This window comes from Doryrhamphus excisus, chromosome 12 (genome assembly GCF_030265055.1).
Source record: "Doryrhamphus excisus isolate RoL2022-K1 chromosome 12, RoL_Dexc_1.0, whole genome shotgun sequence".
Classification (NCBI taxonomy): Eukaryota; Metazoa; Chordata; class Actinopteri; order Syngnathiformes; family Syngnathidae; genus Doryrhamphus; species Doryrhamphus excisus.
The window spans coordinates 598,434-616,369 of NC_080477.1; the positions used below are offsets into that span (position 1 = coordinate 598,434).

A 17,936-nucleotide genomic window follows, 5' to 3' on the forward strand; every position below is an offset into this window, starting at 1 on the left:
CCCCTTCTCTTCCCTGGCAGCATGTACGCCTTCTACGCCTTGGACAACCAGCAGCTCCAGTATCTCTGGGACTGGAAGCAGCACAACCTCACCATCAGGACCGGGAAGCTGTTCTTCCAGGCCAACCCCAAGCTGTGCATGTCCGAGATCCAGAAGATGTGGGAGAAGACGGGAATCCGGGGGCAGTTTGACCCGAGAGATTACCGCAACAACGGCGACAGAGCCAGCTGTACGGTTTAAAACGATTGCTTCATTTGTCGCTTCGTTGATTTGACTTTGCAGCCGCTGGAGATGCAGTAGCTGGCTTCTACGCGGCACGTCTATACGGCCATTTTAAAGTTCTAATATTCAACTTTTGACATTTTTTAAACCAATATTGAAACCAGGTAAGTCTCCGAGGTCCCACAGCAGTATATCGGAAGTGTGTTGTGCAAAATCGAATCTAAAAGTCGGGGTTTCACAAGCTCTTTTGAGATTTAAACATGACGCGAGACCAGGAAGAGGGTTCACTCCATGCATTTGTTCCATAGAACAACAGCATGAACGGAGTGAGTTTTGGGGCTGTTTTCAATCAGGTTTACCCCTGAAATGATATTTTCCATCTCCGTCTTTGAACAATTTGTGGATGTTGAGCGGTAGTAAATATTTGGGAGAGTAACTTTCATGTCCTTAGAATTAATTGTCCTTCTCCCGGCAGGCGAAAACACCATCCTGCAGTTCAAGTCCAACCTCACCAGCAGCACCAGGATCAAGCTGACCTGGCAGCGGTACCGCCCTCGAGACTACAGGGACCTCATCAGTTTTATCGTCTACTACAAAGAGGCGTAGGTTCCCACTGGGCGCCCGGGCGTCGCTACGCATGCGCGCCTCGCCGTTATTGGCGCTAACCCCGTGTTTCTCCCCAGGCCGTACCAGAACATCACAGAGTTTGAGGGCCAGGACGGCTGCGGCTCCAACAGCTGGAACTTGGTGGACGTGGAGCTGCACCAGGACAGGGATTCGGACCCCGGCGTGCTGCTGTCCGGCCTGAAGCCGTGGACGCAGTACGCCGTGTTCGTCAAGGCCATCACGCTCATGGTGGATGACAAGCAGATGCCCAGCGCCAAGAGCAAGGTGGCGTACATCCGCACCAGCCCTTCAGGTAAACATGCAAGGCCACGGAACATAAGAGCCGAGGCGGGTTTCCACATTCCAGCATTATTATTATTATTATTATTATTATTATTATTATTAGATTTATATGATTATTATTTGATTATTTTTTATTATATCTCCATAACGCCTCTGTTGTTTACCAACTTGCCAACATCCTGTCAGCACTGTTTTTCTGGGTTTAGGGACTAGTGACCCCCCCCCCCCCCCCCTCCACACACACACACACACACACACACACACACAATGATCTTGCTGCCCCCCCCCACCCCCCTCATTTATACTTAAATAAGAAAACCAAACCAAACAAAGAAACATTTGCAGTAATTTCACAAGAATAAAGTCAAAATATGAAGAGACAAGGGTTTCAATCTAATTTGAATAAAAGTTGTAGTTTAAAAGTGTTTTGTCATATTTTGAAAAACAAAACAAAAAAATCTGTAATTTTTGGAAAATTAGGTTGGGGGTAAAAATGTATATTATGGGAATAAAAGCATAAAATTACAACAATAACAATGTCTTGAATTATTTGTCAAAATGCGTTTAAAAACAAGCAGAAATGAAAAAAAATGAACATTTTATGAGAGTACAGTCAAAATATTACACAAATAAAGTTGTATTCTCTTTTGTCATATTGTTTTATTTAAAAAAAAGACATAAAATCAGAAACAAAACAAAAAATGAAGTTGTCAGTTTCAAGAAGTGATTTCAAGAGATCAAAATATTAAGATGAAAAAATTGCAATCAAATGAGAAAAAAGGGAAAAGATCTTAATATTATATCTATTATCGCTATGCGGGCCTTGCTGGAAAAAGTTTGGACACCCCCCCCCCCCCTGTCGCTGACAATGGAGTGTTATGAGCCAAGAAGCATCCATCAGGTGTTTCCATATTCAACTTGACTTCTCCAAAATAGGACCGTTATGTAGGACCGTTATGTAGGACCCTTATGTAGGACCGTTATGTAGGACCGTTATGTAGGACCATTAGGCCTCGGTGAAGGTCTATGCTCCTCTGGACTCCTTTAGTTGGAATAGACGAGCGTTAACGGGATTGTAAGCGAAGACCTGCTGGACTGGGAACCAACGTAGTCTAATGTGTGTCTCCCAGCGCCCTCCATGCCTCAGGACGTGCGAGCCTACTCCAACTCCTCCACCCAGCTGGTGGTGCGCTGGATGCCCCCCGTCTCCCACAACGGCAACCAGACCTACTACCTGGTCCGCTGGCAGCAGCAGGCGGAAGACCGAGAGCTTTACCAGCACAACTACTGCTCTAAAGGTATTGGATGGCAACACGCACGCTAACGCTTGACACCTGAACAACACTCCCCTCGCCCTCCGCAGAGCTGAAGATCCCAGTGAGGATCGCAGCCATCGGGGTGGGAGACCAGGAAGAAGACACAAAACCCACAAAGTCGGACACCGACGGCGCCGATAAAGGCCCCTGCTGCCCCTGCCCCATGTCGGTGCAAGACCTGGAGGCCAAGGATGCCGACGCCTCTTACCGAAAAGTCTTTGAGAACTTCCTGCACAACTCCATCTTCACGCCCAGGTGAGCTTTGTATTCATTTAGTGGGCATTTCAACACGCAACACACACACACACATCAGCTGCTGTGAGGTTCCGCATATCCTAACTGGTTGGCCCGGAGTCCAGTCCCCTCTTGGGTAAAACGGGTCTCCTTCCTGTGGGCAACTGGAGCCAAGTGGAGTATCTACCCAGATTAGGGATCCATGTTAAAAGCGGCCATCTTGCCTTTTTATTAACTCCTATAATCAGGTCCTATAAAGCTGGCTTTGCAGCTAGCGCAGGGGTGGGCAAACTACGGCCCGGGGCCCACATCCGGCCCGCCAAGTGTTTGAATACGGCTCGCCCGTTCTTTCCAAAGTATTTCATTTAAAGTCAACATACAAGCTGGCATCATGGCTTAAGCCAACATTTTCATGGTTTTATCAATTTCGTTATTTGATGCGATCTGTTTATATTATATTATTATTATTATTATATATTATTGTAAATGTATAACCCACTATACATCAAATAAATGATCTCAAAGTGCACATATAGCAGATTGCATAACACTTTTACAGATACAATAATTTCGTTATTTGATGCGGTCTGTTGTTTACTAAGTGCTCCTGAAAAAAGGGACACAGGCACATAATAATAATAATAATAATAATAATAATAATAATAATAACAAATATAATAATATAAAATAATAATAACAAATAATTTAAAATAATACTAAATTTATTCTTCTTATTATAAATGTATAATGCACTTCACATAATAATAATAATAATAATAAAAATAATAATATAAAATAATAATAAATAATATCAAATAATAATACATTTATTCTTCTTATTGTAAATTTATAACGCACTTTACATCAAATAAATTATCTTAAAGTGCACACATAGCAGATTGCATAACACTTTTACAGATACAATAATTTAGTTATTTGATGCGGTCTGTTATTTACAAAGTGCTCCTGAAAAAAGGGACACAAGCATATAATAATAATACAAATCATAATAATAACAAATAATAATAATATAAATAATAATACATTTATGATTATAAATTTAAGTGCTCCTGAAAAAAAGGACACAGGCGCATAATAATAATAATAATAATAATATAATAATACATTTATTCTTCTTATTATAAATTTATAACACCCTTTACATCACATAAATGATCTCAAAGTGCACATATAGCAGATTGCATGACACAGATTTAATAATTTCGTTATTTGATATGGTCTGTTATTTACAAAGTGCTCCTGAAAAAAGGGACACAAGCATATAATAATAATAATACAAATAATAATAACAAATAATAATAATATAAATAATAATACATTTATTATTATGAATTTATAACGCACTTTACATCAAATAAATGATCTCAAAGTGTCCATAAAGCAGATTGCATGACACTTTTACAGATACAATAATTCCAGGCGGACTGTTACGTGTAAAATATCGAGTCTGGCCCCCCCGTCAATTTTGTTAAATCAATGCGGCCCACCAGTCAAAAAGTTTGCCCACCCCTGAGCTAGCGGCACAACACCGGGCATCCTTCTAAGCACCCACGAGTGTGACCAACCACGTTGGAGTGGGCGTGCCTGGAGGCGGGCCATGGGTGGAATACATTAAAACAAACATTTTTTTTGGGGGAAGCACAAAATCCAAAGAAATACAGCCGAATAGGTGCAGATTCTGGAAGAACTAGAAAGCTTTCATGTGCAGCTGCTCAATCGGAGTCCAGAACTCAATACAAAGGGCCAAATAAAAAATCAGCATAGTAGATCAATTTTAAGAGCGTTTGGCAACAGGAAGGTAGTTTAGTGGGAAAATGGCTTTCAAGGCAAACGTGTTTTACATTTGTTGTTCAAAGTTCACTTTCCACAAAATCACTGGATCTGCTCAGTAATTCTATTTACAATATGCTCGCTAGTTGTACACCCCCCCCCCCCCCCCCCCAAGGCTGGAAGGGAGTCCAGAAAGCAATGAAAACAAGCAGATGACTCACACACACACACACACACACACACACACACTGAAAATCTTGAGTGAGCTTTCCAGCAGCCCTGACATCAACATGGATCCAAGAAAGCGAACAACAAAGCAAAAAGATGCCCCCCCCCCCTGAAAATAACCAGCAACAGACCCGAGACGGTCACATGACACACTTCTTCCCTCTCTTTCCTCCAGATCTGGAATAACCAAGAATAAAAGCAACTTTATTTCCCCCAACATCTTTCTAAATGCTTTGCACTCGTCCTTTTCTTTCAGGCCACCAGACCGTCGGCGGCGAGATCTGTTCAGCATCGCCAACGCCACCCACTCGCGGCGCCACCGACCACACGCCAACAGCAACAGTAGCACGACCCCTCCCCTGCAGGCCGCAGTCAACGTCAGCGTGGCCGACACGGAGCCGGTGGAGCGCGAGTTCGAGTTCATGGAGCAGGCGGTGACGGAGCGCGAGCTGCAGATCTTCGGCCTGCAGCCGTTCACCGTTTACCGCATCGACGTTCACGCCTGCAACAGCCAGGTGCAGCGCTGCAGCGCTGCCGAGTTTGTCTTTTCCAGGACAAAGCCCGCAGGTTGTTGGAACTGAGAACCTCACGTTTACTTCTTCAGCTCCACGCAGCTACCGTGGTCCTGATGCTCTCTCGCTCTCTTCATGGTTCTTCAGAAAAGGCGGATGACATTCCCGGCCCGGTCACCTGGGAGGGGCACGAGGACTTTGTGTTCCTGCGCTGGCCGGAACCGTCTCACCCCAACGGCCTCACCCTCATGTACGAGATCAAGTTCAAACTGGGTGCAGAGGTACGCATATTTCTCCATGACGTTCAACTCCAAAGCTAAAGTACACTGGAACCCAGAACACCGGCATGACTCCACCATGTACTTATCTTGTAAACAACTAGCATGCGCTGCACTATTTCCTCCCTTTTTAAAGCCTCCCAGTGACAACAAAGATGATGACGACCATAGCACCAGATATCACTAGCTGTGACACAGGAAAGCAGTACACACGTCTCTCTCCTGCTTCTCAGTAAAATGGAAAAATAGAAAGCGGAAGAAGCATTCTAATTGTGCATGTAGTATTCTATGCATCGGCCACAAGGTGTCAGTATTTGTTCAGTGGGACAAGCAACAGACATTATCGCCAGGACAGGCACAATCACAACAAAATAATTACACAACAAGCTCTAACTCTACCTCTGACATCACTTCCTGTCTTCCACGCGTCCGTCCGCCTGTCACTAAATTCCCCTAGGAAACATATTTACTGGCAGGAGTTTTATTTACATCTTAAATGGCTTATTTAGTCTTATTATGTCTACTGCATTGTAATATCAGTGTAAAGCCATTTAAAGCCGCCATTAAAATACATTGACGAGACGATAGCCACCACAGGAAGTACGCCATCCAGAAAAAAAACAAGGAATAATGCTAATAAGTCTTATGTTCTCTGATTGTATTCTACAATATTGGGTAATACTAATTATTACTAATAATTATTTCCTGTGGGGCGGCACGGCGGTCTGGTGGTTAGTGTGCAGACCTCACAGCTAGGAGACCAAGGTTCGGTCCCCGCCCTCGGCCATCTCTGTGTGGAGTTTGCATGTTCTCCCCGTGCATGCGTGGGTTTTCTCCGGGTACTCCGGTTTCCTCCCACATTCCAAAAACATGCTAGGTTAATTAGCCACTCCAAATTGTCCATAGGTATGAATGTGAGTGTGAATGGTTGTTTGTCTATATGTGCCCTGGGATTGGCTGGCGACCAGTCCAGGGTGTACCCCGCCTCTCGCCCGAAGAAAGCTGGGATAGGCTCCAGCACCCTCGTGAGGAAAAAGCGGTAGAAAATGAATGAATGAATGAATGAATGAATGATTTCCTGTCTTAGAGGGCTATTTCGAAGATCGTAACCCTAACAAGTGTATCAATGTGTGTGTCTTTGCGTGTGCCAGACTGAGAAGCACGAGTGCGTTTCGGGTCAAATGTACCAGGCCCAGCGGGGCGTCCGTCTGTCCAACCTGAGTCCAGGAAACTACTCGGTCAGGGTGCGAGCTACGTCGCTGGCTGGTAACGGATCGTGGACACAGCCAGTGAGCCTCTACGTGGCGGAACGTAAGACACACACACACACGCACACACACACACACATATTGTTTTTGCTGTGTGTTCACCAAGTATAAGCCGCGATGCCACTAATGATAATGTTTGCACACAACAGGATATGAAAATGTCCTCTACGCTGTCATATTCGCCCCCATCGCCATCATCCTGCTTATCTGCGTGGTGGTTGGAGCTCTCTTTGCGTTGAACAGGAAAAGGTGCGTTGTTGAATTTGGAACCGCTATTGCTGCATACATGAAATGAATCTTTTTCAGTACATTGGCGATGTGCTCGCTATCTACTGACCCTTTTTTTTTTTTTTTTTGCTAGGAACAGCGATCGGCTTGGAAACGGTGTCCTGTACGCTTCCGTCAACCCCGAATACTTCAGTGCGGCTGAAAGTGAGCATATTGGACGTTTGCGTACCTTTTTGTTCTTGTGCGACCCGGCCTGGTCCAGCCAGCCTCGCGTTTCCGCCTGATTGACAGATTGACAGTTGAGAACGCTAGCTGTCAACTCATTGTCCAGCGCGGCTCTTAAGGTGTCCGGGAATGAGCTTTACCAACCAGCCAAACTTTACTATAACAAGTACCCGGTTGGGGACGGGGTGGGCAATAGTGGCCTGAGGCTCAGAGCTAACCTTTGTTATATTCATACGCACAAAAGGAGTAACTTACTCCATCTTATTGATTGGAATTGACAATATTAGCACCCTTTCCAAAGTTGTATGGAGGTAGCCGTAATTGACATGCTAATCTTTCCAGCCTTGGGAACCTCACTCCATTCACTTGTCTTTTGTTGTTGATATATTTGATAAGCAAACTAGTTGGTCCTGAATGAAGTGATTCCCAAAATGGCAAAATGAGTTTATGGAGGCCATGTTTGGTTCATCGTTCTCGTCCTTCTGCGCAGTGTACGTGCCGGACGAGTGGGAGGTGGCGCGGGAGAAGATCTCTCTGAGCCGCGAGCTTGGCCAAGGCTCCTTCGGCATGGTCTACGAGGGCCTGGCCAAGGGGGTGGTCAAAGACGAACCAGAGACCCGCGTGGCCATCAAGACGGTCAACGAGTCCGCCAGCATGAGGGAGCGCATCGAGTTCCTCAACGAGGCCTCCGTCATGAAGGAGTTCAACTGTCACCATGTGGTATGTTCACGCACACAACGAATGGAATGAAACCTGGATACACTTTAGAGTAGTCTGTGTGTGGCTTGTACAGCAGTTTGGATTTCCCAGCCAGTTAAAGTGAGTCAACGTACGGCCGTTATAATGGAAATAGTACACCTCACAGGGAAAGTGTCAACTTTAGCTTCCTTGGCCAGGCACTTGTGATCCTAGTGGTGTGTACGAAAACCACCATGTGGCCCAGTTTCACAATAGAGGGCCTCATGCTCTGCTTTAGAAGGTCACAGTGCACAGTGGAATTCATCTTTCCCCTCGGTGAACCGCAGCTCCCTCAATGCCAGAAGCACTCGTGCAAACCACAGTCACACGCCTGAAGTGTAGGCAAGACAAGAATAAAGTCAAGATATGAAGAGAAAAGGGTTTCAATCTAATTTGAAAAAAAGTTGTAGTTTAAAAGTGTTTTGTCATATTTTGAGAAACAAATAAAATACAAAAAAACAACAAAAAAAAATCAGTAATTTTTGGAAAGTTAGGTTGGGGGATATATTTATTATATATTATATATTTATTGTATTATATTGAATTATCATATTTACTATATTTATATATATTTATGTACTATATTTATTATAATTAGTATATATTATTATATTATATAAATTATATTATATTTATATAAATATATGTATTAATAAAAGCATAAAATTACAACAAGAAAGTTGAATTTGTCAAAAGCAGAAATGAAAAAAATTGAAAATTTTATGAGAATACAGTCAAAATATTACACAAATAAAGTTGTATTCTCATTTGTCATATTTTTTTTATTTAGAAAAAAAAGACAATATCAGAAACAAAACAAAAAATGAAGTTGTCAGTTACAAGAGGAAAGTGATTTCAAGCGATGAAGATGAAAGAGGAAAGATGAAAAAAATTGAAATCAAATGAGAAAAAAGGGAAAAGATCTTATTATTATGGCTATTATTGCGATGTGGGCCTCGCTGGAAAAAGTTTGGACACCCCTCCCCCACCCCCTCGTCGCTGACGATGGAGTGTTATGAGCCAAGAAGCATCCATCAAGTGTTTGACTTCTCCAAAATAGGACCGTTATGTAGGACCCTTATGTAGGACCCTTATGTAGGACCCTTATGTAGGACCCTTATGTAGGACCGTTATGTAGGACCGTTAGGCCTCGGTGAAGGTCTATGCTCCTCTGGACTCCTTTAGTTGGAATAGACGAGCGTTAAAAGGATTGCAAGCAAAGACCTGCTGGACTGGGAACCAACGTAGTCTAATGTCTGTCAAGACACAATGATCTTGCCACACACTCCTTTGGAACCTCCCAGTAGACATCTCACCCCTCTAAAACTTTTGACATTAGTGTCCCATGTGTGCAGTTTTTTTCCTATAGTGCCGTCGTATATTTAATAATACTGTATATCAAAGATGTTTCATTGTGTGCTTCATGTTATGGAAGTGTGTGGGGGTACGGGGTACAGGGTACGGGGTACAGGGTACAGGGTACAGGGTACGGTACATGACTTCCTGTCAGATTTCTCACAGTTTGGGAACCACAGCTCTGAATTCTATCAAAGTACTGTCCCTTGAGAAGATGTACTGGATTCCACATTGTGAACATTCGTGTTGCATTTTTGTGATTGGTGCAGGTTCGTCTTTTGGGGGTGGTGTCCCAGGGCCAGCCCACTCTCGTCATCATGGAGCTGATGACGCAAGGGGACCTCAAGAGCTACTTGCGCTCCCTGCGGCCTAAAGAGGTAAGCAATGACACCAAAATAAAAGCATCTTCGTTCTTGAGTTGCATGTCCTTAGCTTGTGCCCGTGTCGCTAATGTCGTGGTCGGTCAGGGTGCTGTCGTGATTTATGGACGCTTCAACTTCCTGCCTCCCACCCATGTTGTGTTTGTGCAGCAACAGTGGTCCAGTTTGTCGCTCCCGCCCCTGAAGAAAATGCTCCAGATGGCGGGCCAGATTGCGGACGGCATGGCGTACCTCAACGCCAACAAGTTCGTGCACAGAGACCTGGCGGCCCGCAACTGCATGGTGGCGGAGGACTTCACCGTGAAGATAGGAGGTGAGGCGCGCCGACGAGCGGGAGGCGTGGCCGCGTCAACATGTTTATGTGCGCCTGCCGACGGCTGACCTCTCGTCTCGCCGGGGGCAATATCCGAGGAATGTCTGGAAGGAATTTCATGATGTCCTCCGCCGCTCAAGGTTGAAGCGATAAGAAGTTGACGGTCAAAGTCGTGGTGACCTCACGCGGCTCATTAGACAAACAACCATTCACACTCACATTCATACCTGTGGACAATTTGGAGTGGCCAATTAACCTAGCATGTTTTTGGAATGTGTTAGTGTTCTTACAAAGAACACTAAACTCACCACACACCAACTTAACACTCAAGAGGTATAATTATGAAACCAGCTCAACCAAATCATTCATTCATTCATTTTCTACCGCTTTTCCTCACGAGGGTCGTGGGGGGGTGCTGGAGCCTATCCTAGCTGTCTTGGGGCGAGAGGCGGGGTCCACCCTGGACTGGTGGCCAGCCAATCACATATAGACAAACAACCATTCACACTCACATTCATACCTATGGACAATTTGGAGTGGCTAATTAACCTAGCATGTTTTTGGATTGTGTTAGTGTTTTTACAAAGAACACTAAACTCACCACACACCAACTTAACACTCAAGAGGTATAATTATGAAACCAGCTCAACCAAATCATTCATTCATTCATTTTCTACCGCTTTTCCTCACGAGGGTCGTGGGGGGGGGGGTGCTGGAGCCTATCCCAGCTGTCTTGGGGCGAGAGGCGGGGTACACCCTGGACTGGTGGCCAGCCAATCCCAGGGCACATATAGACAAACAACCATTCACACTCACATTCATACCTATGGACAATTTGGAGTGGCTAATTAACCTAGCATGTTTTTGGAATGTGTTAGTGTTCTTACAAAGAACACTAAACTCACCACACACCAACTTAACACTCAAAAGGTATAATTATGAAACCAGCTCAACCAAATCATTCATTCATTCATTTTCTACCGCTTTTCCTCACGAGGGTCGGGGGTGCTGGAGCCTATCCCAGCTGTCTTGGGGCGAGAGAGGCGGGGTACACCCTGGACTGGTGGCCAGCCAATCACAGGGCACATATAGACAAACAACCATTCACACTCACATTCATACCTATGGACAATTTGGAGTGGCTAATTAACCTAGCATGTTTTTGGAATGTGGGAGGAAACCGGAGTACCCGGAGACAACATGCAAACGCCACACAGAGATGACCAAGCGGATAATCCGACGCAGGCTTTCCTGATCTCCTGACTGTGCGGCCTACACGCTAACCACTCTTCCACCGTGCGACCTTATCACGGAAAATCATACATTAAAAATAATGGAACTGTATCGTCCATGAACGCTTGACATTACGAGTAAATATCCCAACATTCCGAGATGCAAGCTATTGATTGGACAGCAGTGCTGGAGGTTTGATTGCGCAATGCAAGGCTCTTCCGATAATCCGATGTCATAATTTGTGCAGGATCTCGCCCTTCATTTTCATGTGGAAAAGTCCCCACGTTTCTTACCCGATTGACGCTTGTTAACGTTTGTGTGTTTTGTTTTGTTTTTCCGTAGACTTCGGCATGACCCGAGACATCTACGAGACCGACTACTACCGCAAAGGTGGCAAGGGTTTGCTTCCCGTCCGATGGATGTCACCCGAGTCTCTGAAGGACGGCGTGTTCACCACCAACTCGGACGTCTGGTGAGATGCTTTTTCACCCCACCCTGCGTCGGCTCTCGACAGAGCTGACGTGTAACCAGGCGTCCGTCTCGCCGTCTGCAGGTCGTTCGGGGTGGTCCTGTGGGAGATCGCCACGCTGGCCGAGCAGCCCTACCAGGGGCTCTCCAACGAGCAGGTGCTCCGCTTTGTTATGGAGGGGGGCTTGCTGGAGAAACCGCAGAACTGTCCCGACATGCTGTAAGTTGTCACGCCTCCTCTTTTGGTTTTCACTACCGGGCTCATAAAGGAATTCTGTGTCCGCACACGGGAAAGCTGCCTGTGTGAAAGGGAATAGCAGAAAGCCAGACAACGTTGTGAAGTTGTGTTGAAAGCCGTAGTTTTTGTCCGACAAGCAACTTATTAGCAGTTGATGTTTGCTAAATAAAGGATGAAGAGTCTTGAACCAGTCATGATGTGCTACAGTAAACCTCGGATATATCGGATTCAATTGTTCCCACTGGTTTAGTCCGATATAAGCGAAATCCGTTATATGCGTATACCGGAAAATGTCCGTTTTACGCATATATGGGATTTATATCCGGTATATGCGTAAATGGGATTTTATCCGTTATAAAAAGGCACTTCCTTGACTATGTTTCCAATGTACCTGGACGCGCAGGCAACGCTGCAAACGCTGCAAACGACGTCGTATAGCGGCCTGTCACGATTCGGCGAATCGGAGCGCCACGATGCGGCCATCCGATATATGCCAGGGAAATTTAATGGAAATGCATTGGAACGGGACTGGAGATTTTGTCCGAAATAGGCGAAATCCGTTATAAAAAATCCGATATATGCAATGAATTTTTATTGGAAATGCATTACAGAAAAATTGGTTCTTTTTTATCTGTCCGTTGTGAGCGAATTTCCGATATATCCGAGTCCGATATATCCGAGTTTTACTGTACATATATCACTATATTGACACTTACTATGCTACCCATTATGGCATTGGATGCTCATATCACCGAGTACTTCCGTACGGGACTAATTTAATTTAATTTAATTTAATTTAATTTAATTTAATTTAATTTAATTTAATTTAATTTAATTTAATTTAATTTAATTTAATTTAATTTAATTTAATTTAATTTAATTTAATTTAATTTAATTTAATTTAATTTAATTTAATTTAATTTAATTTAATTTAATTTAATTTAATTTAATTTAAACAAAACTTAAACTATATTAGGAAAGCAGGAAGTGAACAAATGTAACCGTTGGTGATTGTAAAAGTACCAGATGGAGGGGTAGGATTTAATAAGCTTTGCTTCTTCCTACTCCTTTTGGACATGTGGAACTGGGAACTGATTATGGGATGCACTCAATTGGAATCTGATGCATGTTCAAATGAAATTAAACCATTACCATTACCATCATGTGATTGGAGGATACCATGTTGCTGCCTATATAGCGCTTTGCCAGGTTCTGTGTAAAAGGCACAGGCCAATAAACGGCGCTTACGACTTGTGTGCGCCGCAGGTTCGAGCTGATGCGGATGTGCTGGCAGTACAACCCCAAGATGCGTCCGTCCTTCGTGGAGATCATCAGCAGCATCAAGGACGAGCTGGAGCCGAGCTTCTCCGAGGTCAGTTTCTTCTACAGCGCCGACAACAAGCCGGCCGACGCCCCGCCGCCTCACACGGACAACATGGACGACGTCCCCTTGGACACACCCTCCTCCGCGCCGCCGCAGCAGGCGCCCGGCACCCTGCCGACGCCCCCCTCCCCGAGCTCGCAGGCGCCACCGGGGCCCTCACTAGCCCCCGGCTCGCCCTCCTCCGCGCCCTGCACATCGACGGCCGTCGTGGACAAGGAGCCCGCCGGACATCAGGCGGCCAATGGCCTCACGGGGGCGGTCCTAGCCTCGACCGGGCCACCCAATGGGACGGGCTCCGTCGTCACAATGCAACAAACTCTGGACGAACTGCCGCCATACGCGCACATGAACGGGGGGCGTAAAAACGAGCGCGCCATGCCCCTCCCTCAGTCATCTGCCTGCTGATTGGACGTCACCAGACTGCCGAACCTCCTCCAGGAGAGTTTTTCCTGTTTTTAAGCCGGGTGTGGCTTCCCGGCGAGGAGCAAAGACTCATGGGAAGGAAAAACCAGTCAAGTGGTCCGTGTTCTTTCTGCTGTAACCTCCACAACTTTTCATTTCTACCAGCCGGCTGTCGAGACGCAACACTGCCCCCTGCTGCCCAGTCGGAAAGGAGGGACGTCGCCTCGCAACTTATTTGACAATAAACGCTTTGGTACTTTTTTTTTTTACGTGTTCAAAAACAAACAACGAAACAGGAGACGAGGCCTTTATCCGAGACCATTGTGGGCGGGCATTACGGCGCAAACGGATGCATATCTACGGAAAACTAGCACTTGAAGCAAAGCAGAGGGAGGGAAATCTTTCATTTTTCTACACCCAAAACGGCACTTTGGAATATTCTTGGCTGCGCTCTCCATTTTTATTCACTGCTACTTTCTACATTTAAACAAAAAAAAAAAACATTGAAAAAAGAACTTTATCTGAGCCACAATTCGTCACAAAGTGCTGTTTTATTTTTTAGTGGTTGAGTCGCCAAATGGAGCAGAAAAAAAAGGACTGAAGAGGGCCGAGCAGCTGAGTGTCATTGTTGGAATATTATTATTGTTTTGTTTTTTTTTTGTTTTTTTTTAAGATCAGTCATTAGACATTTACAACATCTCCGCACGAGCAAGAGCATTTACGCTAAGTTTGTCACTTTTTCTACTTTTTTATACGGTTGGAGATCTTGTACAGAAAAAGAAAAAAGCTGCTATTCCTTATTATTATTATTATTTCTCTTGTGGTTGTAATATAGATTATCTATCTATACAAATATATATAAATGAATATATATGTGTATATACAGTATATATACATATATATGTATATATATATAGAAAAGAAGAGACCTTCAGGTTGAATCCACAAGCGTTTTCACTGCAGTCTGTTTTTTTTTTAATTGTTATTTTTCATGCTGATTATTGTTGCCTGAGCTGGATTCAAAGAGGTACGACTTGCCTGTTTTTGTTGTTTGGAAACCCCCAACGTCACCATCTAGAGGTCAAAAGCCAGATGCCCCCCCCCCCCCTTCTCCCAATTAAGTCTCAGGTCAAAAGCGAAAAGTCGCGTTTATTTATTACCTTTATTTTGCTTTGCGCAACCGTCGGATTGTTAATTGCCGTCTAAATTATTCATGTTAAATATATCTTTGCTCAATTTGACAAGATTTGTCGATGATGATGATGATAACGCTCAGCTTTAATCCCTCGATTTCTTAAATCGCTCAAACACTGCGCCGTTTATTTGCCAATATACGCCAAAAACGGATCACTGCGATGCTTTTTTCCGCGAGTGACTGCGCTAGCCGCTTGCCTCGCTTTCCCCATTCTGTTCAAATGCCGTGATCATTTCTTACCAGTGACTTTAATGGTACTTTTTGTAGCGCTAAAAACACACTACATTTTTCAGCTATCATCACTAAATTAGCCGGTTGGCTAACGCCATGAAAGTGGTTAAGCCGAGAATAGCAGCGCAGCGAAAAACACTATTTTTTTGTATAGAGTACGGTAAATGTATGCTAATCATGCCCGCTAACTGACTTGGTGGTATTTTGCCACAAATGCGAGCCGCAGCTATATAGCTGAGTTAAGAATTTACTAATTAATTTATTAAAATTTCTACCCCGTCACCCGGAGATGTAAGACGTTTACTGAAGAAATGCTTTCATATTTTGCCTGGAAAAAAACGCCACATTTGGACTTAGCAGCCCAGTTGTTATTTGGTTATTTATGTTCAGTATTTTTTTTTGTGAAGTGTAAATCACTGTACAAAATATACCCTGATGAGTTTTTTTTTTTTTATATTTTTTGGTGCATTTCTAATGTTTTTTTTTTGCTACTTTGGCAAAAGGGAAGGTTTCAGTTGTCGGTTTGTTTTTTTGTTTGACCATCCATCTACCTCACTGTTTGTTTTCTTTTATTTATTTCTGTAATGATGCGTACTGGATTTGAAAAACAAGCATCATGGTTGAATGTGGAGCTGTCGAGGGCCAACATCAAACCAAAACCATCCTGCTCTTGAGCACAGAAACATGGGGCTAGTTTTTTATTCATGATTATCAACACTTTTTTCTATCTTTTTTGTCAAAATGTTGACGTGGGAATGTTTTTCTGATTCTTTACTCTCGGTGGCGCTGCTGTTGGAAATGAGGGACGATTACGCCTGACAACATCGCCAATTTCGCACAATTTCTCGCCTTCACCCGCTCTGTGACAGTTGCCAAATTTCCAATTACTACAAAGAAAAATGAGAAAAATAACGACTTTTTTGTAACACTTTTATTCTTGTAAGGTTATGTTTCTTCGGTTCAGGTTTTTCTTGTAACTTTTGGAAGACATTATTTTCATAACAACACGACTGTTTCCTTCCTTCTCGAAAAAGTAACTTTCAGACTTTCTTGCAAATTGAAGACATTATTTTCAGAACAACAAGACTTTTCCGGGAACATTACAACTTCCTTCTTTTGGTAGTTCAACTGTTTCTCGTAACTTTGTGATTTTTTTTGGTTGTATCAGTAAGACTTTTTCTTTCATATCAACTTGCCGTTATGACTTTCCTATAATATTTTGACTTTATTGTTGTGGTATTTAGGCCTTTTCTACTCATAATATTGCAATTTATTTCCCATATTTCCACTTTATCCTCACAAACTTTATAAACATTTTTTCATAACATTTCTATTTAATTCCCATAAAAATATGACTATATTCACCCAAAAAAAATCTGCTTTTTTCTACTCAATATTTTGACATTATTTTTGTAAAAATGCAACATTATTCCTGTAACATCTTGACATTTTCTTGCAATATTTCAACTTTATTCCTGATTGATTACCATGTTTTTCGTATAATACTTTAACTTTTCCCATAATTTTCAGTGCGGTCCTAATACAATTTTGCACATATTGACATATCAACATAAGGGGAGAAAAAAGAGTATCAGATTCTTTTATTTTTTAATAATGCAATCTATCTCAGATATGATTTTTTGCTGCCCATGTTTCTGTTGCTTGTCCCAAAGGAAAACATTACTTGGTACATTACGGTGAGCATCTGGAGGCACATTCATACATGGCTGTAACCCCCCCCCCCCCCCCAGCTCTTTTCCATACTTGTGTGTATTTTGGTCACCGTATCTGTTGGTCGTGTCTGAGGTGTTACGTTCATGTTCTGCCAGGTAGAAGGAGGTTTGTGCACCATCGGACGACATCTGCTTTCACTTGAAGGCAAAGCTGGCTAATGATGTGCTCTGGTTGCCATGGTAACACCTCCGGGAGCTGAGGGAATAGGCATGTTTTTGTTTTTTTTTTTCTTTTTCCACTTCCTTCCTACTCACAGGTTTGGAAAGCGAATACTCCTTTTCTGCCATTATTGGACTTGTTGCCATGGTGATAACCAGGTGACCCCCCCCACACCCCACCCCATCCATCCTGTTTCAGGAGCAAAGAGGTCCAGATTGTTCTTTGGTTCCTCTTCCCTGTAGAATAGAGATAAGGGATCAGGATGGGTTTGTTTTGAGTGTTTATGATCTGATTTACCCCCCGGGAAGGCTTGTTAAGAGTGGACAAAATGAAAAAAAATGTTTTTTAATCATTTTGTTGCTTCAATGGCCAATTTATCAGCAAACTTTTCACGTCTGTACATTTTTTCATAACCTTCCATTTTTTTTTCTTTTGAGTGTTTCTTTGAAATGACGAGTTTAGAATGAGGTTTCATTTTGGTTTCCTTTTTGTACATGCTGGGTATTTTTTCAATATATTCTGAATACTGGAGGGAAAATGTTTAGCTGAAGGAAAAGGAGAATGTTTGTTTCTCTGATTCTTTTTTTTCTACGTGAGATTTAAGATAAATAAAAATGTATGCAAATCACTGCTTGCTTTCTGGTGTTATTCTGCTGCAGATTTAATAGTACATATACATTAAATCTTATACACTATATACAAAAATACATTATACATAATTGACAGTACTATGAATGTAAGTAACTAATCTACAGTACAAATGCAAATGGCAATATTTGAATGGTAGCAGTCAACAAGAGCGTTTGTTAGTGTCTATTGCGCATGCGTAGTCGGCGTATGCACTGTTGTTTTAAAAAAGTGTAATTTAATTAAAAATTTATAAAATTGGCAGAT

The 17,936-nt window shown here is 43.2% G+C and overlaps 1 protein-coding gene across 1 annotated transcript in view; it reads left to right on the top strand.

The window, feature by feature from the left end:
• LOC131139161 (insulin-like growth factor 1 receptor) overlaps positions 1-17,662 on the top strand; it is a 65,049-nt gene extending 47,387 nt beyond the window's left edge. The window contains exons 6-21 of the mRNA XM_058088476.1: positions 21-229; positions 698-824; positions 906-1,141; positions 2,262-2,429; positions 2,495-2,702; positions 4,957-5,267; positions 5,360-5,493; positions 6,642-6,801; positions 6,908-7,007; positions 7,120-7,190; positions 7,702-7,931; positions 9,575-9,682; positions 9,836-9,998; positions 11,574-11,703; positions 11,785-11,919; positions 13,204-17,662. Of these exons, the coding sequence (XP_057944459.1) occupies positions 21-229; positions 698-824; positions 906-1,141; positions 2,262-2,429; positions 2,495-2,702; positions 4,957-5,267; positions 5,360-5,493; positions 6,642-6,801; positions 6,908-7,007; positions 7,120-7,190; positions 7,702-7,931; positions 9,575-9,682; positions 9,836-9,998; positions 11,574-11,703; positions 11,785-11,919; positions 13,204-13,726 (3,013 nt within the window). The 3' untranslated portion in view covers positions 13,727-17,662. The remainder of the gene's footprint in view (positions 1-20; positions 230-697; positions 825-905; positions 1,142-2,261; positions 2,430-2,494; positions 2,703-4,956; positions 5,268-5,359; positions 5,494-6,641; positions 6,802-6,907; positions 7,008-7,119; positions 7,191-7,701; positions 7,932-9,574; positions 9,683-9,835; positions 9,999-11,573; positions 11,704-11,784; positions 11,920-13,203) is intronic.
• The last annotated feature ends 274 nt before the right edge of the window (positions 17,663-17,936 follow it).